The sequence below is a fragment of the Salmo salar genome, chromosome ssa10, assembly GCF_905237065.1.
Source record: "Salmo salar chromosome ssa10, Ssal_v3.1, whole genome shotgun sequence".
Lineage (NCBI taxonomy): Eukaryota > Metazoa > Chordata > Actinopteri > Salmoniformes > Salmonidae > Salmo > Salmo salar.
In genome coordinates, this window is record NC_059451.1 from 9869706 (window position 1) to 9894460 (window position 24755).

At 40.5% G+C, this 24755-nt stretch overlaps 2 protein-coding genes and 1 non-coding gene across 8 annotated transcripts in view; all 3 read left to right on the top strand.

Moving 5' to 3' along the window:
* Positions 1-2782: 2782 nt before the first annotated feature.
* LOC106613489 (protein phosphatase inhibitor 2) lies at positions 2783-23499 on the top strand. Its single transcript, XM_014215773.2, has 6 exons — positions 2783-3353; positions 10178-10285; positions 17705-17776; positions 18409-18503; positions 20095-20259; positions 21232-23499. Exons 1-6 carry the CDS (start codon positions 3217-3219, stop codon positions 21243-21245), a joined length of 591 nt encoding a protein of 196 aa, XP_014071248.1. The 5' UTR covers positions 2783-3216; the 3' UTR covers positions 21246-23499.
* trnaa-ugc (transfer RNA alanine (anticodon UGC)) lies at positions 16730-16802 on the top strand. The gene has a single exon. It is a non-coding gene; the product is annotated as a tRNA-Ala (tRNA).
* A 497-nt stretch (positions 23500-23996) lies between the features above and the next one.
* LOC106613490 (arf-GAP with coiled-coil, ANK repeat and PH domain-containing protein 2) overlaps positions 23997-24755 on the top strand; it is a 121265-nt gene continuing 120506 nt past the window's right edge. For 2 of the 6 annotated variants that reach the window (XR_006756890.1, XM_014215776.2), the window contains exon 1: positions 23997-24406. Coding sequence is in view for 5 of the 6 variants with exons in the window: in XM_014215776.2 (XP_014071251.2) it covers positions 24354-24406 (53 nt within the window). In the remaining variant the exon portion in view is untranslated. The remainder of the gene's footprint in view (positions 24407-24755) is intronic. The other 4 variants (XM_014215775.2, XM_014215777.2, XM_014215778.2 and 1 more) reach the window with 3 other exon arrangements.

Genomic DNA, 24755 nt, shown 5'->3' on the forward strand with positions numbered 1-24755 from the left:
CCAGCAAATTCTTTGTAAACCATGTTTTACTTTTTCACGGTCTGTATTTCACCTCTTATAATTTGTGCAAATAAATCCAACTCATTAGAATCTATAGAGCAGCTTGAAGTGATACAGACTACTGTGTGCTTAACCCACCTCTGTTCTCTCTCCATCTGCATTCTTCTGTCACTTTCTCTGTGTTTTGCCTGTTGCTGTCTCAGTGTCTTGTTTGTTACTGTCTCCTTTGTCTATCCTCTTCTGTTATGGCCTGTTCTGTTCTTCTGGTGTCTCTCTCCATCATATCATATTCTTCTGTTGCTGTCTCTATGTCTCTTCTGGTTTCTCTCTCAATCGCCTATTCTTCAGTTGCTGTCTCTGTGTCTTGTCTGGTGTGTCTCTATGCTTCTCTTCTGTTGCTGCCTCTGTGTCTCGTCTGGTGTCTCTCTCCATCATCTATTTTTCTGTTGTTGTCTCTGTGTCTTGTCTCACGTGTCTCTTTAGCTGTGCAATCCAAAACGGTCAAGGAGATACTGGGGTAGCTTAACTTGTTTCGGGCCTGTGTTTTGGTGACCTAAATCATCCTCTTCCCTACCTCTGGCTGCTCCTGTTCTAAGTGCTCCAGTGGCCTGCTGTTCTCATTTATCCTCCTTTGCTCATCTGAAAGGTAGCAAGGTAGAATTTTAAAGGGTGACTGCACTTCCTGATTTGGCCTCGTTTTAGATGTGGTTCATTAAGTGTGTGGTTTGATGTGGGTTCTTGTGTGTGTGTTCACAGGTGAGAATAGTTAGCTAAAGTATTTTTACTTAAGTACTTTATATCACTGGATAAATATTGTCCAACTGCATGAACTTTACAACAACCATGTGATCAAAGGTCATGAAGTTTAGACTGCAGTCAACTTACATTGGCTGTGGTTCAAACTCATAAAAGACACACCCTCGTCTTATGCCCTTGGAGAAATCCTTTTCACCATCTTGGAGGGTGGTCCAAATGATTAGCCAAGCAAGGGAAGTTTGCGAGTGAACAATTATGTTCACTCCGGGGCCTGAAACTCCCCATAATTCAATTTGTGACGATTGTACATCCACTAAGAAAAGTCAGCCAAAACTTAAAACCTCAACGTCAATATGGAGTCAACATACAAGTGTAAGTAAAAACGAATGTAAATAATTTCATAATTGTGCTACTAATGCACAAACATATCTCGTAAAAGCTATATTTTTGTTTGATTAGCTTTTGGAAATTGTAGAAGAAAGAAATCCTTCTTCAGAAGTAGCTAGGCAGGCTAATGTTAGTTAGCTGATTAATTTGCTAGCTATCATACAGTAGGCGTATACTAATAATTATATAGTTAATATAACTAGACGTGCAATCATAATTGACTGTAGCACATATAAAGCATCCACAAGCTACCGATGGCCGGATGAACAAGTGACGAATTTCCGGGCAAGAGCGGTCTATTTAAAAATCATTCCTTCCTCCCTCACCTCTTGCCCTGCAAGTGTATACTCGTCAGACGTCATGATACGTCATCATAAATGTCCACTTAATTTGAGGGCTGAGGGGATAGGGTGTGTCTTTTAAGTGTTTGGAATGCTGCCAGTTTCTGCAGTTGCTCCTCACCAGCTGCCACTTTCAGCCATCACTTGCATTGTGGGAGGAACTATTCGTCAACCAAACATTCGAGTGTTTTTGTTTGATCCACGAGAACTGGGCCAAAGAGGTGACTGAAACAGGAAGCAACTTTGCCACGATTCAGATGTATACAGTGGATATGTATTATGTACAAATGAATGTGAAATTTGAGTCTTTCTCTCCAAAATTGATAGTAATGTACATACATATCTACAGTTTGTGAGTGTGTGATATGGGGGTTGGAGACATGTTTATTTCGAAATTACAAAGAAAAACGTTTATAAACAATGGCAACACTGACATGTTGCACTGTGCCTTGCTGTTTAAAATAGTCACCTGTGTCCAACTTTCGGCTGTAACCTAGTGTAACAGTCTAGGTTCCGTCCCTCTCCTCGCCCCTACCTGTGCTCGAACCAGGGACCCTCTGCACACATCGACAACAGCCACCCTCGAGTATCGTTACCCATCGCTCCACAAAAGCCACGGCCCTTGCAGAGCAAGGGGAACAACTACTTCAGGTCTCAGAGCGAGTGACGTCACCAGATTGAAACGCTATTAGCGCGCACCACCGCTAACTAACTAGCCATTTCACATCGGTTACACTAGTAGATGGACCTCCCTGACTTTACTCCTCGACTTTCAGCCTTACCACTCAAACAAGCCCGCAGTTTCTACCTATCTTCATACTGCAAGACAGGAAGAAAGAGGCAGGCAGAAAATCGGACTGCAGTCCAAACAGGTTATTTGTACTCCCTCAGCCCTTGTGCTTGCCACTTTCCCTCGGGGATTCAGGGGAATCCCCATCCCGAAACCGGATGCAGTTTGATTGCCATCTTAAGGGGCGGTCCAATTCACAAACATTGCCCCCTCGACCCTTGATTTAGCTTGAGAGGGCGAGTGAACTATACATATATATATATATGACATTGATTTTAGCATTTGCAAATTGTCTTAGTCTCATAGTGAGGAGCCTATAAAACATAGCTAGCCAGCTATGGGTAACTAGCTAGGGCACGTGACATCCCGACAATTTTGAAAAAAAAACCCACTTTATATCGGAGTTGTCTATTACATGACGTAGGAGGTGAGGAGGTTGACGTCAACAACCCTAATCAAATATTCAAAAAGGTATTACAATAATGAGATGTATCCACCAATCCAAAGAAAGGATAGGCGGGAGCTAGACAGCCCGCGGTGCCGCTTGGTGGACAACGACTCCCATTGTTATTGCGGAGTCGAGACATGTATCTTGTCAGAATATCAATTAACTTTGATACTGTAGGGTATTTGCCTATATTCTCGCGATGATTCCAAAATAAGAAGTTTCGGCGACAGATGCTTTTTACCGCCAGTCGCCACACACAGACAAAACAGCGCACAGGCGGCGTCTGGGACATGCCAGTAGTTTCAATAGTTTCAGCTATCACAGCTATAGCGTGTGTTTACAAGGCAACCAGGAGTTTGAAGTGCAGGCAGAGTTACAGCTTGATATGGTTCTGCTTTTAGAATCATAAAAGCAAAGTTTACTAAATAGAGGTGCAGCGCGTACCAGCTAGTTTTGAACATTGACAACCACGCCAGTGACCTAGCGCATGTGGAATGGCAGCTTCCCGGCCAATAAAAGGTATTCTGAAGAACAAGAACAGCGGGACAGGCATCAAGGTGGGCCCGGCCGAAGAAATACCAGTAGAGACTCCAGAACAAGTGGCACTTGGACTTCTGGAGGATGACCCACAGTGAGTAGATGGTCAGTTAGCTAGCTTAGAGTCTTGACACGGACACTCAGGCTAGGTATCTATGGCTAGCTAAGTTAGCTATTCCAGTTTGTTAGGCGTGGGTGCTGCCCTGACTAAAAACGTTATGGACTTGTTAACGTCGTCAGCAATGTTCCAGGGGTTGCACATAATTAGCTAGTTAGCCAGTAAGTTGTCATGCTTGCTTTTCTGATTTCCTCATCTCGTTCTTTCTATGGCTGTTAACGTTAGTTGGCTAACGTGCCAGTTAATATTTGCTAACCAATTTACTAGTTATTTTGCCCAAGACGTTAGAATCAGTTAGAATCAATCACAATGTCTGCTTATCAGCTGAGAAATACTAAAGTATCTAAAATCTTATCCGGCTTCTGACCTGTAAACAAGTGTAAATGTGGCTGTGTCATCAGGCAACTTGTTAAAGGTTGGTCAATGGGCTGGTTGCCTGGCAGTTGGCATTTGGCACAGCCATTTTTACCAGCAAAAAAACAACTTCCATATTTAGAATAGGGGAATCGAATGAATGGGCTGCTGCAGGAGCTCTTTCTAGAGCGCCCGGTTAAACTGTTTTTTTCACATGGCTTCTGTCCAGGGTGGAATATTCTATATATTTTTAGTCACAGGTCAGCTGTATTCAGGATTCTTTTAAAGTTGAATAGATGGGTTAGCTGACAATGTCACAAACGATGCGCACACTTCAATGTGGCAGAAGCCTATGTGTTGTTGTGATTCTTGTTGGCTAGATAGCTAGCAACAACGACAAGAAGCTGCCATGTGGAGAATCGTTGGTGGTTTGGCTCAGCTAGTTTTATCTTGTTCTTGATTTTGATTTTTTTAAATCTCTAACAACTGTAACTATGTATTTGAGACAAGTGCTCATTTTGTGCAAATGTTTGTTTTCAATAAACATTGGAGATGAAATATAGTTTACATGTCAACAATCTAAGCCAACCCTGTCTGTTTTGCCCCATAGTTGTTCATGGGTTGGTTTTATTGGTAAACAACCAACCGGTCTATACACACTTAAAACTCGACGACTTGGTTTGCGGTTACTATTTGGGCATGACATTTAGAGTATGCTATATGGGGGACATTGAATTACATCGTTTTTTTGGTTAGAATATGCTAATATCAACGGTTGGTGACAGTGGCTAACCATAGGATGAATTAGTCACTCCTTGTTCATAAGAAACCAACATGTAAATATGTAATTAATTTGGGTGAACTATCCCTACAAAATAGGACTGTAGAAAATTCTGCCTAGAGGCGGTCCTTCAAGAGGTTTGGCCGCCAACCCCTGATCTGTTTTTCTTAACTACTGGTGGTTTGAATATGTTAATGTGGCAAATTACCCCACATTCAAGAAAAATCTAATGAATATCAATCTAAAGGTGGTTGAGGCTGATTTGCGAAATGTGTCTATCATCTTACTCTACATAGACAAGGCATTTATGCGTAGCAGCTTGTGCACAATACTAAAATGACATAACAGGATATTTGAGGTAAGATGCATTAGTCAAAAAAAAAAAAATCTCCCATTGTAGGAGATGGGAATTGTTCTAATGACTAGGCCTATCAGCTATTGTGAAAGACCCAATTTTTAAAATAGTCTCCTGAAGACAAGATGACAGTCTAAATCTGACCCGCCCTACACCCAACCAAAATTATTTTTCAATGTGTTATCCCCCCACTACAATCAGTTACATATTTGGGTTCACAATCTGTTTCGGCAAAATGGTCACACCACGAAAATTCATGCTGAATGCTGTTTTTTCGTTGTTACAGCCTAATGAACCTTGTGCTAAATTGACAATGACTAAACGAGGTGATATTTGATAGAGCAGTATGACTGAGCGGTGGGAGGCAACAGCATGCTCGTAAGCATTCATTCAAACAGCACATTCCTGCATTTGCCAGCAGCTCTTCACTGTGCTTCAAGCATTGCACTGTTTATGACTTCAAGCCTATCAACTCCCGAGATTAGGCTGGCAATACTATAGTGCCTACAAGAACATCCAATAGTCAAATGTATATGAAATACAAATGGTATAGAGAGTCCTATAATATCTACAACCTAAAACTTCTTACCTGGGAATATTGAAGACTCATGTAAAAAGGAACCACCAGCTTTCATATGTTCTCATGTTCTGAGCAAGAAACTTAAACGTTAGCTTTTTTACATGGCAAATATTGCACTTTTACTTTCTTCTCCAACACTTTGTTTTTGCATTATTTAAACCAAATTGTACAGGTTTCATTATTTATTTGAGACTAAATAGTTTTTATTGATGTATTATATTAAGTTAAAATAAGTGTTCATTCAGTATTGTTGTAATTGTCATTATGTATGTCAGTCAGTCAGTCAGTCAGTATAAACTTCCAGCAATTTAATGGGTATTTACCAATGTTTCGGCATCACTGTACCTTCCTCAGGGTAATGTCAAGAATACTTGAACCAGGTTATGTAGAGAAACAGTGCAATTAGTGCAACCAATGACAATAGTGAGGGGTGTGTCAATGATTAAGTTAATTAAAATGAATGTGTGAAACTTAAAAAAACAATGGTTTATGGCATATTAAATATATTACGTTATTGTTATCATATAGAAACATAATTTAATATTGTACATCATATTAGCACCAACATACATGATTGTTTAATTCAATTTCACAATTGTTTCGTATTTCATATTTGTTACATGTAAACTTTTAAACAATTATGTGAAATTGAATTAAACAATGTATGTTGATGCTAATATGATGTACAATATTCAATTATGTTTCTATATGATAACAATAGCATAATATATTTAATATGCCATAAACTATTGTTTTTTTTAAAGTTTCACACATTCATTTTAATTAACTTAATCATTATGACACACCCCTCACTATTGTCATTGGTTGCACTAATTGCACTGTTTCTCTACATAACCTGGTTCAAGTATTCTTGACATTACCCTGAGGAAGGTACAGTGATGCAGAAACGTTGGTAAATACCCATTAAATTGCTGGGAGTTTATACATGGAATGTGTGACTTTATTTTTTAAGTTTATTCGCCGTTAGTGAGCACCTCCACATAAACTAATTTTTCTGGGTGTGCGCCAGCTCATGTTTTTTAATCTAGATATTTCATTTAAGACATTTTTTTACATTTGTCTATTTCAGACTAACATCCTTAAGAGGGTGGAACATCATCAATAACGGTCGTTTTTGATTGCTAAAGTAATAATGGAAATGACAATCTCTTCAAAATGATCATTTTGTGTTCAGCCAAGCCTTTCCTCCGAAATGGCTATCCATGTTTTGACCTAAGACTTCAACTGACTTTTACCAATATGGGACCGACCGGCTCGATTCGGTCTTATGTAGCAAAATTTGAAATTGTGTTTTTTACATTGGATAAAAGTAGACTCTAGCTAGAAAATTGTATATCATACACTATAGTTGAGGAACAATGGGAAAGTAATTCTGCTTTGAAAGTTGATAGACCTCTAACCTCACGTTTGGGAAAATGGCCCTTGAATGTTTTGGTACCTACTGGAGAGATCTTCTTTGTCTACACCCATTCAGCATCGTTCACACCCTCCTAAGCTTTAGCCCCACCCATCTCTTTAAGGATTTACATGTGGGGCTATGTACTAAACAACCAAAGGTTCCAAGACTAAAGGCTGGCTTATACTACGGTTGTGTTCGTACATTTTTAATCTGGAGTGCTAGAGTGTGCTCTGGGCGTTTGTAAAATCAGAGCATTGTCAGATTGTCTGTTTGTAAATTCAGAGCGTTTCGCTCTCGAAGTGCACACTGGATGCACTGGCCCGAAACATAGGGTTGATCCGAGCGTTCTGACTTAGCTTGGGTGCTTGACTGCTGTTAACATTGGCTAGCTTGATAGCAACTTCCAGACACAAATGAGAGAACAGCTCACGCTGACCATTTTACTCGCCCTAGCAGAGCTGGTTGGGCTGTTTTTATGTTATCCAGGGTGTTGGTGACAGCAACTGTGCTGCTGGCAACAATTTTTAATGACCCTTTTTTTTTTTTGGCAATGTTTACTGACACTGGCCATATTCAACGGGTGTTGAGCGTTTTGTAAATTCATTAGATATTCTGCGCTCTGGCACACTCAGACGAGAGGGCTCTGAAATCGGAGTAGCTAGCCAGAGCGAATTTACCAGCTACGTCTATTGAAATAGATACTTGCATAGTGGAGTTTCTTGTTTAGATATGTAGCTAGCTAGCAAAACAATGAACCATAATCACAACTCATAATGTTAATACCTTGCATGAATCTACAGGTAGCTAACCAACCAGGTTCAATGTTAGCTTGCTAACATTAGGCTATAACTAGCAATGCAAATAGCGCTGAGATGCGCATAATATTACTACACAGATCATACACCTAACGTTAGCTAGCCAGCCAGCTAACGTTAGCTAGGTAACAGTACACTTTAACTTGAAATGAGAATGACTTTCTGACATTTAGAAACGTGTAATATCTGAAACTTTAGCTAATTACACTCTCTTACCTGTTTTACATGGATGGATGCTTCTCCCTCTGTCACGGATTCCATGGTTGCCCTCAATTTGAAGATATAATCTGGATACAAGTGTTTTATACAACAGCAGCCTTCTGTGCGTTCTCTTTTCGACTCTGTATGCATATTTGCAATCAAACGGCAGAATTATCATACTCTAATTCCACCGATTTCAAAACTCGGTCCTCCAGAAAGTGGAGAGCAACACTTATGCAGTTCTACTATCTGATATCTTTCAAAAAAGCAGCATTAGAAAGGATTACCTTAACATACTGACCAGCTCCTATTATAGACCGACGTGTGCTACATGGCAGACCAATCCGAACTCATCTCTCGGCATATCCAGCCCACTCATTATCTCAGCCAATCATGGTTAGCTTGAAGGTTCCTGACTTTTTCCATGGCTAAACCAACTAGGCTCGTAATTTAACAATTTTATTCATATTTACAGATGGGATACAAGTTTGTTATTAAGGCACATGTTCACATTTTACAGAAGGCATTTCTGCCCAAAAATGCATTTAGATTAAAAAAAAGTTTACGTTCAAATGCTGCTCCTGTGAAGCAATGACGCACGACATATGCCTATTTTCCTGAAATGAGTCATGTTCAATTTCCCCCAAAAAGCTTGCCCATGTCATGAAACATCCATAACATCTGTCCATTTTTGCTTTATTTCTCCAACATGCCCATATGTAGAAGTCCCCTTTTTGGAGCAGAAGGGCAAAAGCTCAAATTAACTAGTTCAGACAGGACAAACCGTTCAGTATGTGAGAGGAATGGTTAAAAAAACAAATCTCACTTACCCCCAAGGGGTACAATACACATCAAAAGTTTTATTTCAATTTTGTATGTCAAAGTTGTGATTTTGTGTGCAAATGTAACACCCATACTGCTGGAAGTCTCTGACAATCTATTGTGTAGTGAAAAAGTATGTTTTTCCTGTCATGCATCCCATGGGATATAGGCCTACATATTATGAAACATTGCTTAGCCTAGTGGTTAGAGCATTGGACTAGTAACCGAAAGGTTGCTCGATCAAATCACCGAGCTGACAAGGTAAAAATCTGTCGCTCTGCCCCTGAGCAAGGCAGTTAACCCACTGTTCCCCGGGCGCCGAAGACATGGATGTCGATTATGGCAGGCCCCCCGCACCTCTCTGATTCAGAGGGGTTGGGTTAAATGCGGAAGACACATTTCAGTTGAATGCGTTGTTGTACAACTGACTAGGTATCCCATTTTTAGAGTCAGGCTTGCTGAGGTACAGTAGCCTAACTGAGCAGTAATGCATATGTGCCATATCCAATGATTTGCCATGTTAGTCTGAGACACAGCAGGACAGGGCATGTCCCCGATTGATTTAGCCCAGTGCCATCGACACAGTCAAACTGCCTGCTGTGCGCCTGACTTATTGAGAACCTATGTGCGTGTGCGGGAGAGGTGTCTGTGAGTTTGCAGCTAGGAGAGGCTCTACAGGATTACTGCAGCAGGTAGTAGATTTATTGCCCTCTCCCCCCTGCCTTTCTCTCTCATGATGATAGGCCTCTCCCTCCATGAACACGCCCACGAGGCTGCTTTATGACAGGAGAGGGGAGCGCCAGCAGAGACAGTTTAACGGCTGTATTTGGCACAGTCTCCAAGTCCGGACTGTGATGATAAAGAGGACTCCAACCAGAAGCCCAGAGAGCCTACAATTTGTACCTTGGAAAGTACATTCCTTAGCAGGACTGCTAGGGGCACCCTCGAGGAAGAAGTTACCTTTAACCACAGATCTAGGGTCAGAATACACTACCCTTAGTTGCTTAGTTCTAACCTTAACCATTAAGGGAATTAAATGTCTGACCCTGTATGTTCAGTTAGTGCTAACTTCTACCTTCTCCTAGGGCCACAACTTCTACTTGTCCTTTCCCCCAAAATGTACCTTGAGCTCAGTGTCAGAATAGACAAGTCTCCTGACCTCATTCGCACGTGAAGGAAAAGCACTTCCTCTCCACACCCACTTATTCAGTCACCCTCAGCATTATCCTGAAGGTGATGTGAACCACCTCTGTACAAGGCCACCGTAATTTTCCGAACAATTACTAATTGAATTGCAGCGAATAAGACCCTTTTTATTTAATTGCCACGTTGTTTGTTTCCAAAATGCATAACAGGAGTGAGAACTGGGGCACAGTGGAGTCCTATATTAAATGCGACACGTCTCTAGGGTAATATCTTTAGTTGGTTTTAAATGCCACCCTGAGCTCTCCTCTCTGGTCCCATTCTTTCAGGAAGAAGTCACAGAAATGGGACGAGATGAACATACTGGCAACGTACCACCCGGCAGACAAGGACTACGGGATGATGAAGATCGATGAGCCTAGCACACCCTACAACAGGTGAGTTGCCCCATTCATTCTCATGAACAGGTAAGGACATAGTTACCCAGAGACTGCAAAAATTGCTTCCCAGTATTGGGGAAAAGATAGCACTGTGCCGAAAAGTGTTTTGGATTCATGTTAGAGGGTAAATCCATTTGAATTCAATCACTTTTTGACCGCACCCCTTTTGATTTGAACTAAACCTTCCATAAATATTTGCCCATTGTAGAAGTACTCAAGGTTACTTTTTGGACCTGAATGCCAAAACCATTCAAGAGATAAAGGTGTTCACCTGTTTTGCCTACACCACCATACCATGAGAAATCTTTGTCTTCATCACTGGAAAAGATAAACAGTTGAAAAAAAGTTCGAATAAAATAAATTGACTTTTCTTTTTACCTCTACGGCTCGGTGTCCCTAAACCGGGACAGCTCTTGCTCAAATTGCGATAATGTGAATAGAATGACGTTGTAAACAGCCAATTCCCGGGACATAGACATGTCTTATGTGGTCAGGAAGCTTAAATTATTGTTAATCTAACGGCAGTGTCCAATTTACAGTAGCTATTACAACAAAAAAAGACTATGCTATTGTTTGAGGATAGTGCACAACAACAAAACACTTATCATGGCAACTGGTTTGATACATTCACCTCTGAAGGTAAATAATGCACTTACATTCAGTAATCTTGCTCTGATTTGTCATCCTGAGGGTCCCAGAGATAAAATGTGTAGTTTGTTTGAAAAAAAAAATACATTTTTATATTCAAATGTAGGAACTGGGTTTTACAGTTTGACCCTGCTGCTGTCTCTGGCTCCAATGTGTTATATTCTCCTACATTAATTTCACATTTCAACAAACTTCAGTGTTTCCTTTCAAATGGTATGAAGAATATCCATATCCTTGCTACAGGCAGTTAGATTTGGGTCATTGTAGCCAGTAATTGAAAAAGAGGGTCTGATCCTTAAGAGGTTTTAACCTTCCATGTCAATTTACGTAGATTCTTTTTCAGATTCTCATATGTTGTAGCTTAGACCCTATTTTACAGCATCTGAGGTTTTAGTGTTGTGCCCACCATCGGTTAAGACACAACATGCTCTTGAATACCGACTGGGAGTATTGGCTAGCGAAAAATACAAGCTAACTGCATAGCACTCAGAATTAAAAAGGTTTTACCAGTTATTGTTCATCCTGATCACAAGTTATTTTACATGGACGATACATTGGAGATAATATAGAACAACATGAAACATCTAAAAAGCCAGGCCTGGTATTTATAGCAGATTTAAAAAAAAGGTCTTTGATAAAGTAAGACTGAATTTTATTTATAAATGCTTGGATTATTTTTTCAATTTTGGTCAGTCTCTTATAAAATGGGTAAAAGTAATATAGCAACCCCAGGTGTAAAATAGTAAATAGAGGCTACTTCTCAGAGTTTTGAGTTGTCATAAGGAGTTAAACAGGGGTGTCCGCTGTCACCATATGTATTTGTAATGGCCATTAGCCTCTTACATCTAGACGTTCCGCTAGCGGAACACCTGCTCCAATATCCAATGATGGGCGTGGCGCGAAATACAAACTCCTCTAAAATACAAAAACTTCAATATTTCAAACATATGACTATTTCACAGCATTTTAAAGATAAGACTCTCCTTTATCTAACCACACTGTCCGATTTCAAAAAGGCTTTACAACGAAAGCAAAACATTAGATTATGTCAGCAGAGTACCAAGCCAGAAATAATCAGACACCCATTTTTCAAGCTAGCATATAATGTCACAAAAACCCAGAAGACAGCTAAATGCAACACTAACCTTTGATCTTCATCAGATGACAACCCTAGGACATTATGTTATACAATACATGCATGTTTTGTTCAATCAAGTTCATATTTATATCAAAAACCAGCTTTTTACATTAGCATGTGACGTTCAGAACTAGCATACCCCCCGCAAACTTCCGGGGAATTCGCTAACATTTTACTAAATTACTCACGATAAACGTTCACAAAAAGCATAACAATTATTTTAAGAATTATAGATACAGACCTCCTCTATGCACTCGATATGTCCGATTTTAAAATAGCTTTTGGTGAAAGCACATTTTGCGATATTCTAAGTACATAGCCCAGGCATCACGGGCTAGCTATTTAGACACCCGGCAAGTTTAGCACTCACCAATATCAGCTTTACTATTATAAAAGTTTCATTACCTTTTGTTGTCTTCGTCAGAATGCACTCCCAGGACTGCTACTTCAATAACAAATGTTGGTTTGGTCCAAAATAATCCATCGTTATATCCGAATAGCGGCGTTTTGTTCGTGCGTCCCAGACACTATCTGAAATGGTAAATCAGGGTCGTGCGCATGGCGCAATTCGTGACAAAAAAAATCTAAATATTCCATTACCGTACTTCGAAGCATGTCAACCGCTGTTTAAAATCCATTTTTATGCCATTTTTCTCGTAAAAAGCGATAATATTCCGACCGGGAATCTCCTTTTAGCTAAACTGAGGAAAGTAAACAAAGCTTTCGGTCGACGCGGGCACGAGCCTGAGTCTCACAGTACTGTAACCAGCCACTACCCAAACGCGCTACTTTTTTTCAGCCAGAGCCTGCAAAGCCACGATTCAGCTTTTTGCCGCCTTCTGAGACCCTATGGCAGCCGTAGGAAGTGTCACGGGACAGCTAAGATCCTCACTCTTCAATAAACAGAGACAAGAAGAACGACACCTTGTCAGACAGGCCACTTCCTGCCTGAAACCTTGTCAGGTTTTTGCCTGCCATATGAGTTCTGTTATACTCACAGACACCATTCAAACAGTTTTAGAAACTTTGGAGTGTTTTCTATCCATATGTAATAAGTATATGCATATTCTAGTTACTGGGTAGGAGTGGTAACCAGATGAAATCGGGTTTGTTTTTTATCCAGCCGTGAAAATACTGCCCCCTAGCCATAACAGGTTAATGGCTATTAAAATCAGGTCAAATAACAACATTAGAAGATTAGAAAGCCAAGGCTTAAAAACAAAGGTGTCCATGTTTGGCTGTCTATTTATGGAAAACATTACCTGATTAACTACTTAGTCAAATCTCAGTTTACTCACTCACTTATGGCGCTGCCTATTCCTGATGATTCATTTTTCAAATCAAATCATATGAGCAAAAAATATTTAGCTTTATCTGGGATACTAAACCAGACACGATAAAGTGTGCCTATCCATATAATGAATATGAACTGGATGGGTTGAGATTTAAATATAAAAGCACTAAATGTCTCTCTAAATGCTTAACTTAGACAAGTTTAACTTGAACCCTAAATGGTTCTTAAGTATTTTACTAAGAAAAGCTCATCCATTGTTTCAAAATGACCTTTTTGCTCTTTGTGCAGATTAATTGAAAATTAAGAATTTTTCAAAGTGCATCTCTTTTTCAAACAAGCATTGCAGAGCTGGCTACAATTTCAACTTCATCCCCCTGAAAAGAGATTAAATATTACAACAAATATTATGGATGAACTCAAATGTGCTGGTTGATAAAATACCTCTATTGATGTGAAAGTGTTTGAAAAGGGTATTTTTGTTTTTAAAGGATATTATGAATGGTATGTCTTATATGGAGTTCTCAGAATTGTACGGTAAGGTCTGCTCAATCCAAGATTACAGTCAATTGATTACAGCATTACCCCCAAAATAGATGTGGCAGTGGGAGGAGGTAGGGAACTGGTCTGTCTGCCCAATATAAAGGATCAAAACTGTCAGAGGAATAAAAATAGGAAAGTATACCAGTTTAATTTCAGGACCAGGATGTTGACAGCTGTGCCATACAGATTGCAAAATAGTTGGTAAGAGATTTGATGTACCGATTCCATGGTACAGGGTGTATGAGTTGATGTTTAAAACAATGTTTCATAAATGTTGAATATTTGGGCCATACAGTTATCGCAGCTCTGCAGGCATACAATCATCGCAGCTCTGTTGTGAGGATACAGAATCAATAGACCATTTGTTTTGGTATTGCCCTCAGGTAGCCTGTTTCTGGTCTCAGGTTCTGGAATGGCTGAAAATGCATAACATTGATCTAAAATTGACCCTAGAAATAGCATTGTTGGGAGATCTGGAGAGACCTGGTCAGTCAATTACTAATAGTCTTAGTAAAAGTATTTATCTTCAACTCGCAATCTGTGGATTCTATTTGATTCAAATTGTATGTTAAACATCACAACATAATTTAAAGGTGTATGGTGCGTAGAAAGGTGGGATGGGCTGAGGGTTGGAATGTGGAATTGGAGACAAGTGGGAGTGGAGTTGCTGGGGGGGTAGAATGACGGTCAAAGATAAAAGTAAAAAAACAAGGTCAAAATAAAACAAAACAAAAAGTATGTTTGAATGACACTGACACCATGCCCAAACTGGATGCGCACAAATACATTTTGTCCTCCCACACCAAACGCGATCAGGACACGCAGGTTGAAATATCAAAACAAACTCTGAACCAATTACATTCATTTGGGGACAGTTCTAAAACATTAAACATTTATGGCAATTTAGCTAGCTAGCTTGCAGTTGCTAGCTAATTTGTCCTATTTAGTGAGCTATTTGTCCAGGGATATAAACATTGAGTTAATATTTTACCTGAAATGCACAAGGTCTGCTACTCTGACAATTAATCCACACATAAAACGGTCAACCGAATCATTTCTAGTCATCTCTCCTCCTTTCATGCTCCTTTTTCTTCTTTGGACTTTATATGGCAACTAACTTTCATAAGGTGCATTACCATAACCAACTTTGGTTCATCTTTCAATCACTCACGTGGGTATATGTTCTTAAAAACCAATGAGAAGATGGCACGTGGGTATATGCTTCTAAAAACCAATGAGGAGATGGGAGAGGCAGGACTTGCAGCCTGTTCTGCGTCACAAATAGAATCAACTTCTATTTTAACGCCTGGCAACGCAGACACTCGTTGGCGCAATGATTGAATAACATGTATGTATACATTTATTTTGCAATGCTCGCGCACAAGGTGCGTCCGGTTTGGGCATGGTGGGAGGGGCAGTGTTACACGTTTTTGACTGCACTGGGCGTTTTAACCCCGGGCTAAGTGCAGTGTGAACATGACTAGTGAGGTTGAAAAGAGATTACTCTGGATTGATAATTTTTGTACATAATATGTTTACTTTAGAGACCTCAGTTCCCATGAAGCAGTCTTGCAGTGCAGGTTCAGTGTGTGGATGAGTTTCTGCCCTGTAGGGCTCTATGATTTCCGTGATGTGGAAAACGCGAATGGAAGGAATTTGGTAATTAAAATGGAATCAACTGTAAAATGTGGAATATTGCAGAATTTTTCCATTTGTTTGAAAGATTTTTATTTTTTAAATAAGCAAACGTAGTCGTAATTATTGTAGGAACCTAAATGATTTCATAATTGTCAAATTACAGATAAGTAGGCCTAGAGAAATAATTCAGTTTTCGATTGGGGTATTTTGAGAGTGGGGTCGGTCGTGCGTGGGACCCATACGTCACCTCACAATTTGGCTGTCACTTTGAGAAACATGTCGAAGAGGCTGTCTGAGAGGGCCAAGTCCTCAAAAAAACAAAACAATTCGACCCTAACCCCTAAATTCAGAGCAGAGCAATACCCAAAGGACTATTATGAGTCAGGCGATAAGCTGTTTTGCAAATTCTGTCAACATGCTATTGATTGGACCCGTAAAAATATGTGTTGTGACCACTTAAAGTCTAAAGCCCATGTGAAGAACAAGGAAAAGCACCTTGTTAGCCAGAGCATGCCTCTTCAAACAACCATTACTAGTGCAAGCGCATCAGCAGATTCAAGACGAGAATTTATTCAGGACTTTGTGGCTGTGTGCGCCGAGTCTGACATCCCCTTAGAAAAGCTAAGAAAGCTACGGCTGTTTCTAGTGAAGCATTGCAAACAGGGAGGGCCGTTGCCCGAAAATGAGAGCAGCCTCCATCAAACGCACCTGCTCGGTGTGTTCGACCAACATATGACTGCCATTCTACAGAAGATCCGTGGGAAGAAGTTTGCGGTGGTTGTTGACAAGATGCAAGGGATTGCAGCATCTAAACATCGTCATTGGTGAGTTAACTTAACAGCCTATTAATATACTGTTGCAATAGCCTACATTTACATTCTGCAATGCCAATTGTACTAATGCAAATTGTGATATTCCAAACGACGAGCTATCGTGGTGAAATATAGCAATGCATAATGTCAGCAGCAGTCTGCCTCTCCATCTAGCTAAATATCGCTGTGTCCATATTGTGTTTACATGTGAAATTTAAATAACACATATTTTGTCACAATATTATTTTAGGTTAAAACATAAGAAAAACTTGAAATTATCTTTCATTGCAGGTGTACAAAACCAGTACTTTCTGGTGGATGTCATTTTCATGGACAGATGCAACTACTCAACGTTTTCCCAAGCTATACTAGCCTCCGTAGCTCAGTTGGTTGAGCATGGTGTTTGCAACGCCAGGGTTGTGGGTTCGATTCCCACGGGGGGCCAGCACAGAAAAAAAATGTATGCATTCACTACTGTAAGTCGTTCTGGATAAGAGCGTCTGCTTAATGACTAAAATGTAAAAATGTAGCGATCTGAACCTGAGTGATGCCCGGGCAGTGGTCACAGATAATGCCTCCTACTGCCTGAAGGCATACAAGGAGGTTCTGAAAGGAGTGATGCTCAACAGTGTCCATGTAACCTGTCTTTGCCATGTCATCAATCTGGTGGGTGAGATCTGGCAGCACTACAAATATTTCTCTGAAGTTGCATCACTTGTGACATGGATGAGATCTGTCTTCTTCAAGAAGCCTACCAGAAAGAGAAGATGGGTGAGCTTCCTCATTATGAAGGAGTTTGTGCAGGCCAAGGCTCCTCCTGAAGCTGTGAGCTCCAGATGGAATAGCTGGTTTGAGGCCGTGAAGTACCATGCAGAGCATGTTCATCTGTACAGAGTTTTTGTTGGCAGAAAAGTCATCATCCCATGCAGTCACAAACATCCTCAGCCAGCTGGAAACAGAGGAGAATGTTGCTGCATTGTTGCCTACATTCTTGCATTACTTTCTTTCATTTATAATGAAACACTTAGTAGAACTCTGTACTGAAGCACTTGGTGCAATGTCATGTTGCTTCATTACAAATGTACTGTTATATCTTATTAAATTATTGACTTTTTATTAATTCACATTATTAGACACTCTTTCTGGTGATAAAAGTTGTGTAAAACACAGAATTCAGAAAAACAGAATTTGGAGGAAAAAAAATCCAGGTTTCATAGGGCCCTAGCCCTGTCTGGGTTATGAGCCCCCCCCTGCAATCTGCCAAGGCCGCTACATAGGTCACCCCTGTCCTTCTCCCCCCCCTCACTTTACCTCACTCATTCTCTTTTTCTCTCCCTCTTCCTCAGGATGGTGGAGGACGAAGGGGCGCACAGCGACTCAGAGGGCAACGTGCCCAACGTGGATGACCTGGCCTCGAAGTAAGTCAACATCGCTAACTGGATAGGTCTGGGAGAGGGGAGGATATTGTTCCTCAAAGGTTTGGAAGGTTATGACAGTTAACGAGGGCCACATCAGGATTTCAGCGGAGGGCCGAGAGATTTTCTGGACAATTTGTTTGTCAAAAGCAATTTGCCCACCAGAGAAAGGGCAGTTAGTTTTAAACATATAGGTCCATTATAATTTCTACATACTTTCTATCTAGTTTTTTACTCAAACCTCCCCCGGGTCAGATTGAATGCCTATGTTTCCCACCCCTGCTATAAGAGGAGGGTAGTAATGCAGTGATCTGGGCCTGAGACTGAAGGTGGGGACTCTCACTATGGTTTATTGCTTGGATATACTGTGTATATGTGTGTGTGTGTGTGTGTGTGTGTGTATATATCTATATCTATATACTCTTTGTATATTATCTGGATTTTAACTATTTGAGGTCAAGGGCATTTGATGTCCCGCCGTTAACATGGAGTATAGGCCTAGATGGAATTTCGCTCTAAGGAGCCCTCTGTTGACCCTCGAACCAGTTGAGTTTACAATAGAGGGGTAAACTGAATCACTCACTTTCTATTGCTCCTTTGCTCGGTTCACTTTCTCTCTCCTCTCTTCCCCCCAGATTGGCAGCGGCAGAGGGAATGGAACCACACTTCATGAGAGAGGAGGAGGAGAGTAGTGAAGAAGAGGAAGATGACCTAACCCCAGAGGATCAAGGTGGGCTGTCTCCCTCTTCCCCCTCTTTGTCGACCTCCTCTCATCCCCACCTAGTCTCTATTCCCATTGGGCGTCTGGCACTGACCTTTCCCTGACCTCTCCATGTGTTGTCATGTCAAGCCCTGTGTGCTCTAATAATGGTTTCTCACAGCTCAGTGGCCACGAGCACGGCCAATGGTCCAAACGGAGCTCACTCCCGGAGACTGTTCCAGTTTACTCTGGTCCATTTTGGCTCTAGACCAACACGTGTCTCTCTGCCCTTTCCCACATTTTTATCTCTGCAGTACAGCGAAAAGCACTTGTGTGGCCTACCACTTCGCAGCTGAGCTGTTGTTGCTCCAAGACGTTTCCACTTCACAATAACATTTCAGTTGACTGGGGCAGCTCTAGCAGGGCAGAAATGTGACAAACTGACTTGTTAGGAAGGTGGCATCCTATGACGGTACCACGTTGGAAGTTACTGAATTCTTCAGTAAAACCATTCTACTGCCAATGTTTTGGCTATGGAGATTGCATGGCTGTGTGCTCGATTGTATACACCTGTCAGCAACGAGTGTGGCTGAAATGGATAAATCCTCTTAATTTGAAGGGTTGTCCACATACTTTTGTGTGTGTATAGTGTATGAGACCTGGTAAAAAGCACTCATACATACTATTCATTAGAGTTAGATGGGCCATCAACTTAATATAAAATGTATTTAATATTAGATAATTTTTTAGATTTTCAAAAGTATGAGTAACCTGAATTTGAAGTAGTTATTCCCTCCAGTGTGAATCTACCAGTATAGTGGTGCCCTTGCAGGCTAGCACGCAGGACAGACCCTTTGCTCCAATCCTTTTTCCAGTTGACCAACTCCCAGTAAATATGCACAGCCCCCTATTTTATTTATGCTGCAAGCACCGGAATGGAGTTGGTTTAGAATTCTACCTGAATGGTGTTGCTTTAGTTTTGATCAGACATCATTTTACTTTAAAATGAGTTGTATAAAATGTGTGCTTGGAACAAACAGTGGAATTGATTGCAGTGACCTTGATGTCTAGTAGTAATTGTTTACTAAAAAATAAGCCTTGCCTGCCTCTTACAGCACCGTGTGCGTCTGCAAGTCAGCTTTGAGAATGTCTCTGTGTGTAGTAGTTTGATGCTATAGGCTCTTGAATTGGAAAGCAATTATTATTATTATTATTATTAATATATATATATATATATATATATTTTTTTTTTTACAGTTTTTCATTTCTGAACCATGTCCTTGAAAGTAGATTAGATTCTACTGGAACTGTTCAGCCAGGATCCTCATAAAAATAGTTTGACATATTCGTCCTTGAAGCGCCATTTGAGGATGAGCGTGTTAACTCTCTTCCCTTCTCTTTAAACTGACCCCCCCCCTTTAGCTTTTGAACGCTCCATCTGAGCCTCCCCTAATGTAGCTCTATCGCTCTATTTCCTCCACACGGAGGAATCGTGATGTTTACACGTCTGAGTTGTGGCTCTCCTAGCCTCCCTCTGCACCACATACCCTCCGTCTTCTCTCTCTGTCTTTCTCTAGCTTTGTCTCTCTCACTCATACTATCTACTACTCATACCCCTCAGCGAAAAATAAGCAGTTTCAAATGATGAGGAAGATGCATTACAACGAGGGCCTCAACATCAGGATGGCCAGGCAACTCATAGCTAACGAGTTGGCGGAAGAAGAGGACGAGGACGAAGAGATGAGAGACGAAACGGAGGACATCAACGTAGACTCGCCGCAAGACGGTAAGAGAAATGGGGGTACTCAGAAATCTTATAATGGCAGGGCATTTCAGATGGTGACTAATCAGAAAAAGAAAATCAGGAGCTCTCACCAGTTAAATCCATTGATGGCGATAAAATGCTTGATTCACCAACGGTTGGTCATCGACACTGTGGGAGTTATTTATTTTTTTGAGCAGCAAGCCAACAGCATGCTAGGTATTGATTGGGTATCAACAGCCAATTCAGCACGGGCTGGAAGCTATAGCGAGCCTCAATTGGCCAATCGCCCCATCATATCGCCAAGCATGTGCATAATGGCTGGATCAAATCCCCGAGCTGACAAGTTAAAAATCTGTCGTGGTGCCCCTGAGCAAGGCAGTTAACCCACTGTTCCCCAGGCGACGAAGACGTGGATGTCAATTAAGGCAGCCCTCTGCACCTCCCTGATTCAGAGGGGTTGGGTTAAATGCGGAACACACATTTCAGTTGAATGCATTCAGCTGCACAACTGACTAGGTATTTCCCTTATATTTAATGTTCAGCTTTCAAGTTTTTACTAGTTGTATGTACAGGATACACATGGTATACACTCCAACTAAATGCTTACTTGCAGGTTCCTTCTTAACAATGCAACAATAAGAAATAAAAGATAAGAATAAAAACAAAGTAAATGGCTCAGAAGACATTTAAGCATAACAAAGTCAATTTGATTCTTGGCGGGTTAGATAAGTGTAAGCTCCACACAGAAGGTTACCGGACCCTGATTTAGTAGGCCATCCAAATGTCAAACAGTCCTCAGCAAGGGATTGGTGTGGTAAACTGGGGAAAATGTTGAAAGTCTTAATACTGGACTCAGCAATGTTGTTGATAGAACAGTCTGAAATGAGCTGTTCCCACTCCTAAAAGACTACTAAAATATTAGCATTTCACCTGTTGTTTCTCTGTTAGATTTGATGTCGTATTAATTAACACTTAGCTCTCTTTGGATTACAGCTCTGGATTCCTAGAGAAGGACGCGCCACCTCTCCTGTCCCCAGCCTGTCTCGGCTTCTGAAACATTTAAGAGATACTTAGCCACACAGTGCCGGGCCATAGAGCAGAAGGACACTGCTTCACAATCTTCCCTCAAACAACCTCTGTTCATGCGTGTGTATATTTCCTAGTAACACTGAAATGCTAAGCATTTTGACCCTGCTGGTTGCTTCTCTTCATTACCAAGAGTCCCTCACAAAAAGTTTTCATTGCCTTAAAGGAACCAGACCTCAAGGATCTGAGACCTAAAGACTGTTATTGTCAGTGAGGACTCCTGCATTGCTCGCTCGCTGCCGTCTCTGTCCATCTGTCCCGGCTCCTCCTGAGCACCTGGCGAATGCTGTCAGAAAGAACAGCAGCACCCGTTGGATTTCTCATTGGATTGAAAGTGGTGGATAATTATGCTGACGGTGGTAGGAGGATTTTTGTCTCTTGATTTTTGTCTTGTTCCTTCTGTCCCCATACCTGTTTTTTGTTTAAAAAAAATAATATTTTTTAACTACCACCAGAACCTTAATTGGAGAAATCTGAAACCTGCTGTTTTTTTCCTCAATTTCCTCCTCCGTTCCGATCTTGGATTTGGTGTTATCTGGAATGGATATAGGAACGGCAGACTGCATTTTTAACCAGCCCACAGGGCATCTCGATATCTAAGGTGACCAGCATTCGACTCAGTCCTACACATATTTACACCCACTATAGGATTTGGTACAGATGCATGTGCACTGACAAATAGGAATAGCTATGTTTCCAACAAGGTACCATTCTCTTAATATGGTGGCTAATGTACTGACATTGACAGCTAAACCTATTTATTCTCATGCAATAAAATTATATTCATTTATTATGTATTGCCTTGTGATAACATGCATAAGGTCATTTCACACAGGAAAATGAATATGCAGATGGTCAGGTTCACCATTATACTTATGGAACCCAGCTGTATTAAGCATGGCTACTAAAGCCTTGTGGCCATCAGCACTAATGTGACATTTGCTCACTAAGCTAATGAGGGATAGCATTGGGGAAATGAACCCCAGAGAAGGTTTGTACTACTGATAAGCAGGGGTGTATTTACTAGGAACCAAACAGCTAAAATGGCAAGGGATTAATCTACACTTATCCAATCAGAAAATATTTTTGCTACGGTGTCCACTAAGGAATACACCCCAGGACTGTGTCCAATACAATATCAATAGGTCTGGGGGTGTGTAGGTTGAACGGCAAGATTTCTGGGATATGTACTGTAGTTGATATTATGCTCATTGACATTTTTTGTATTAAGCGTATGGTATTGTAGCATGTCCTTGATAAGGAACAATTAACCCCCGTTGTTGCGACCTGCTACCTTGCTGATAAAAGGAGTGATATCTGGGCAACCAAGACAGTTAGCTATTGTGTATTATTAATTTCTTCTATGAATTTTGAATCATAGCACCTTGATCTACATGTGAACTTTTGAGAACCACTGTCCTCCCATGATGACTAAGTTTCTTTGCACATAAGAAAAAAGGTATTGTTTTATCAGGACATGTAGAGATGGTTTCATCTTTTCTTCTCAGAACTAGACTTGAGCCCTTTCGTTTCACCTGTCTTAATGGCCATAAGAGGCTATCCATTGGATTCTGTCCTTACAATCTCAGAAGCTCGCTACTGGATCCTTTTGGAAAATACAACAACCACAGGAAATACTGACTGATCCCATGACTGTTCCCACTTTTTTTTTATTTTTTTTTATCATGTCTATGTTAAGGGAAGATTTATTGACAAAAAGAAACAACTTAATTTAAGTAATTATGAGTAATTATTTGAAATTATGAATAGCTTTGTAAAAAAAAAACTTAAAAAAAAAACTTGTATGACATTAACTATTGGTCGATATTAGAAGGCAAATGTGCCTATATTATGTATGTACTTGTCTCTAAGTGAATAAGCTACGCTCAATTTTAGCGGTGCAGTTCAACGGCTTGGATTCCCCTGCCTATTTGTTGTTTTGCTTAGTTTTCTTGACACATTTCAGTTGAATGCATTCAGTTGAACTGACTAGGTATCCCACCCTCTTTCCCTTTCTTTACTAGGGACAGTGGACTAAGATTCTGTCTCACATGATCATTTATCTGTCCCCAAATAATGGGGATTTTTTTTTTTTTTTTGAGCTCTTAAATGTGCATGTTCTTAATCATAAGAATGTTTTATTTTTGTCTCACATTAAAATGTTTTATGGACCCATTTGCTTTTTCTGTCTTGTTTAATGTGGAACTGTGGCCCTTCGTTTTATTATTTACTCTGTTTTTGAACCAGGTACCTTCTGCAGAAATGCCCAGTACTTCAGTGTGGCCACTAGATTGCAGTAGTCTACAATTAATCTGACTTTCATGTTGACTGTAATCATATAAGGGGAACTGCTGAGTGTAAAGGTTTCTAGTTCTCAGGCTTCATATTCTCTAGTTTGTCATTTGCATAATATATTGGCAGATACAGCAATTAAGGGTAGAATACATATTTAATTGAAAGATAAATATGTACTGTGTGTGTACCACTAATCCTCATCACTATTTGTTACTTTTTCTATATTGGCTAAATCAAGTTGTCAATGAAGTACAGTAGGAGTAGAGTACATTTGTGGGGGGGGGGGAACAAAGTCCAGCCTATAATCCTGAAGAGAGCGTTCTCATTGGTTGTTTCAAGTATCACTCACGTGCGTTTTTCATGGATCGGGAAGCAGTAGCACTTGTCTTGACACGATTATATAATATGTCGATTCAGTTTGTACTGTTTTGTGTGAAAGAAACGCCTCCCACTGGCTGCTATCACCAAGCTAGTGAACTCTTTTTTTTTTTCTTTCTTTTTTTCATTTTGAATTTGACTAAATTATTCCATTTTTGGTCTAACGTTATATTTAAGTATTTATTTTACTTGTTTATGGTTACATTTGTCGCGAGCCTATTATTAGCTAGCCAGCCATACAGGCTAGCTGGCCGAGGTCTTGTTTGATAGCCCAGCTAGCGTTAGCTAGTAGCGGGTAGCCAAATCCAGGGCATACAGCAGCTGCTTTTAATCCCTGTTTTTACTTGTTAAAGAAAATGAAGATAACGGTGGAATTCGAGGAATGTCTCAAAGACTCTCCAAGATTCAGGTAGGCTAAGTGACCTCTCCTCATCTTTGTTCCTACACAAGTCATGGTTTTATGACGGTACCTGCTAGGAGCATGTGTTCCGCGTCCAAAACGACCTCCGTAATCGTTTGATGCTACCACCTCAAGGTAAAAATCTGTCGTTCTGCCCCTGAACAAGGAAGCTAGCCCACTGTTCCTAGGCCGTCATTGAAAATAAGAATTTAACTGACTAGCCTAGTTGAATAAAGGTAAAAAAAATAATCTTAAACATGGATTCCATCTTGTCTCGCATGTCGCGAACACCTGGTATTATTTTTTTACACAGTATACAAAACAGACAAGTTTATACACATTCAAACCAAAATGCATA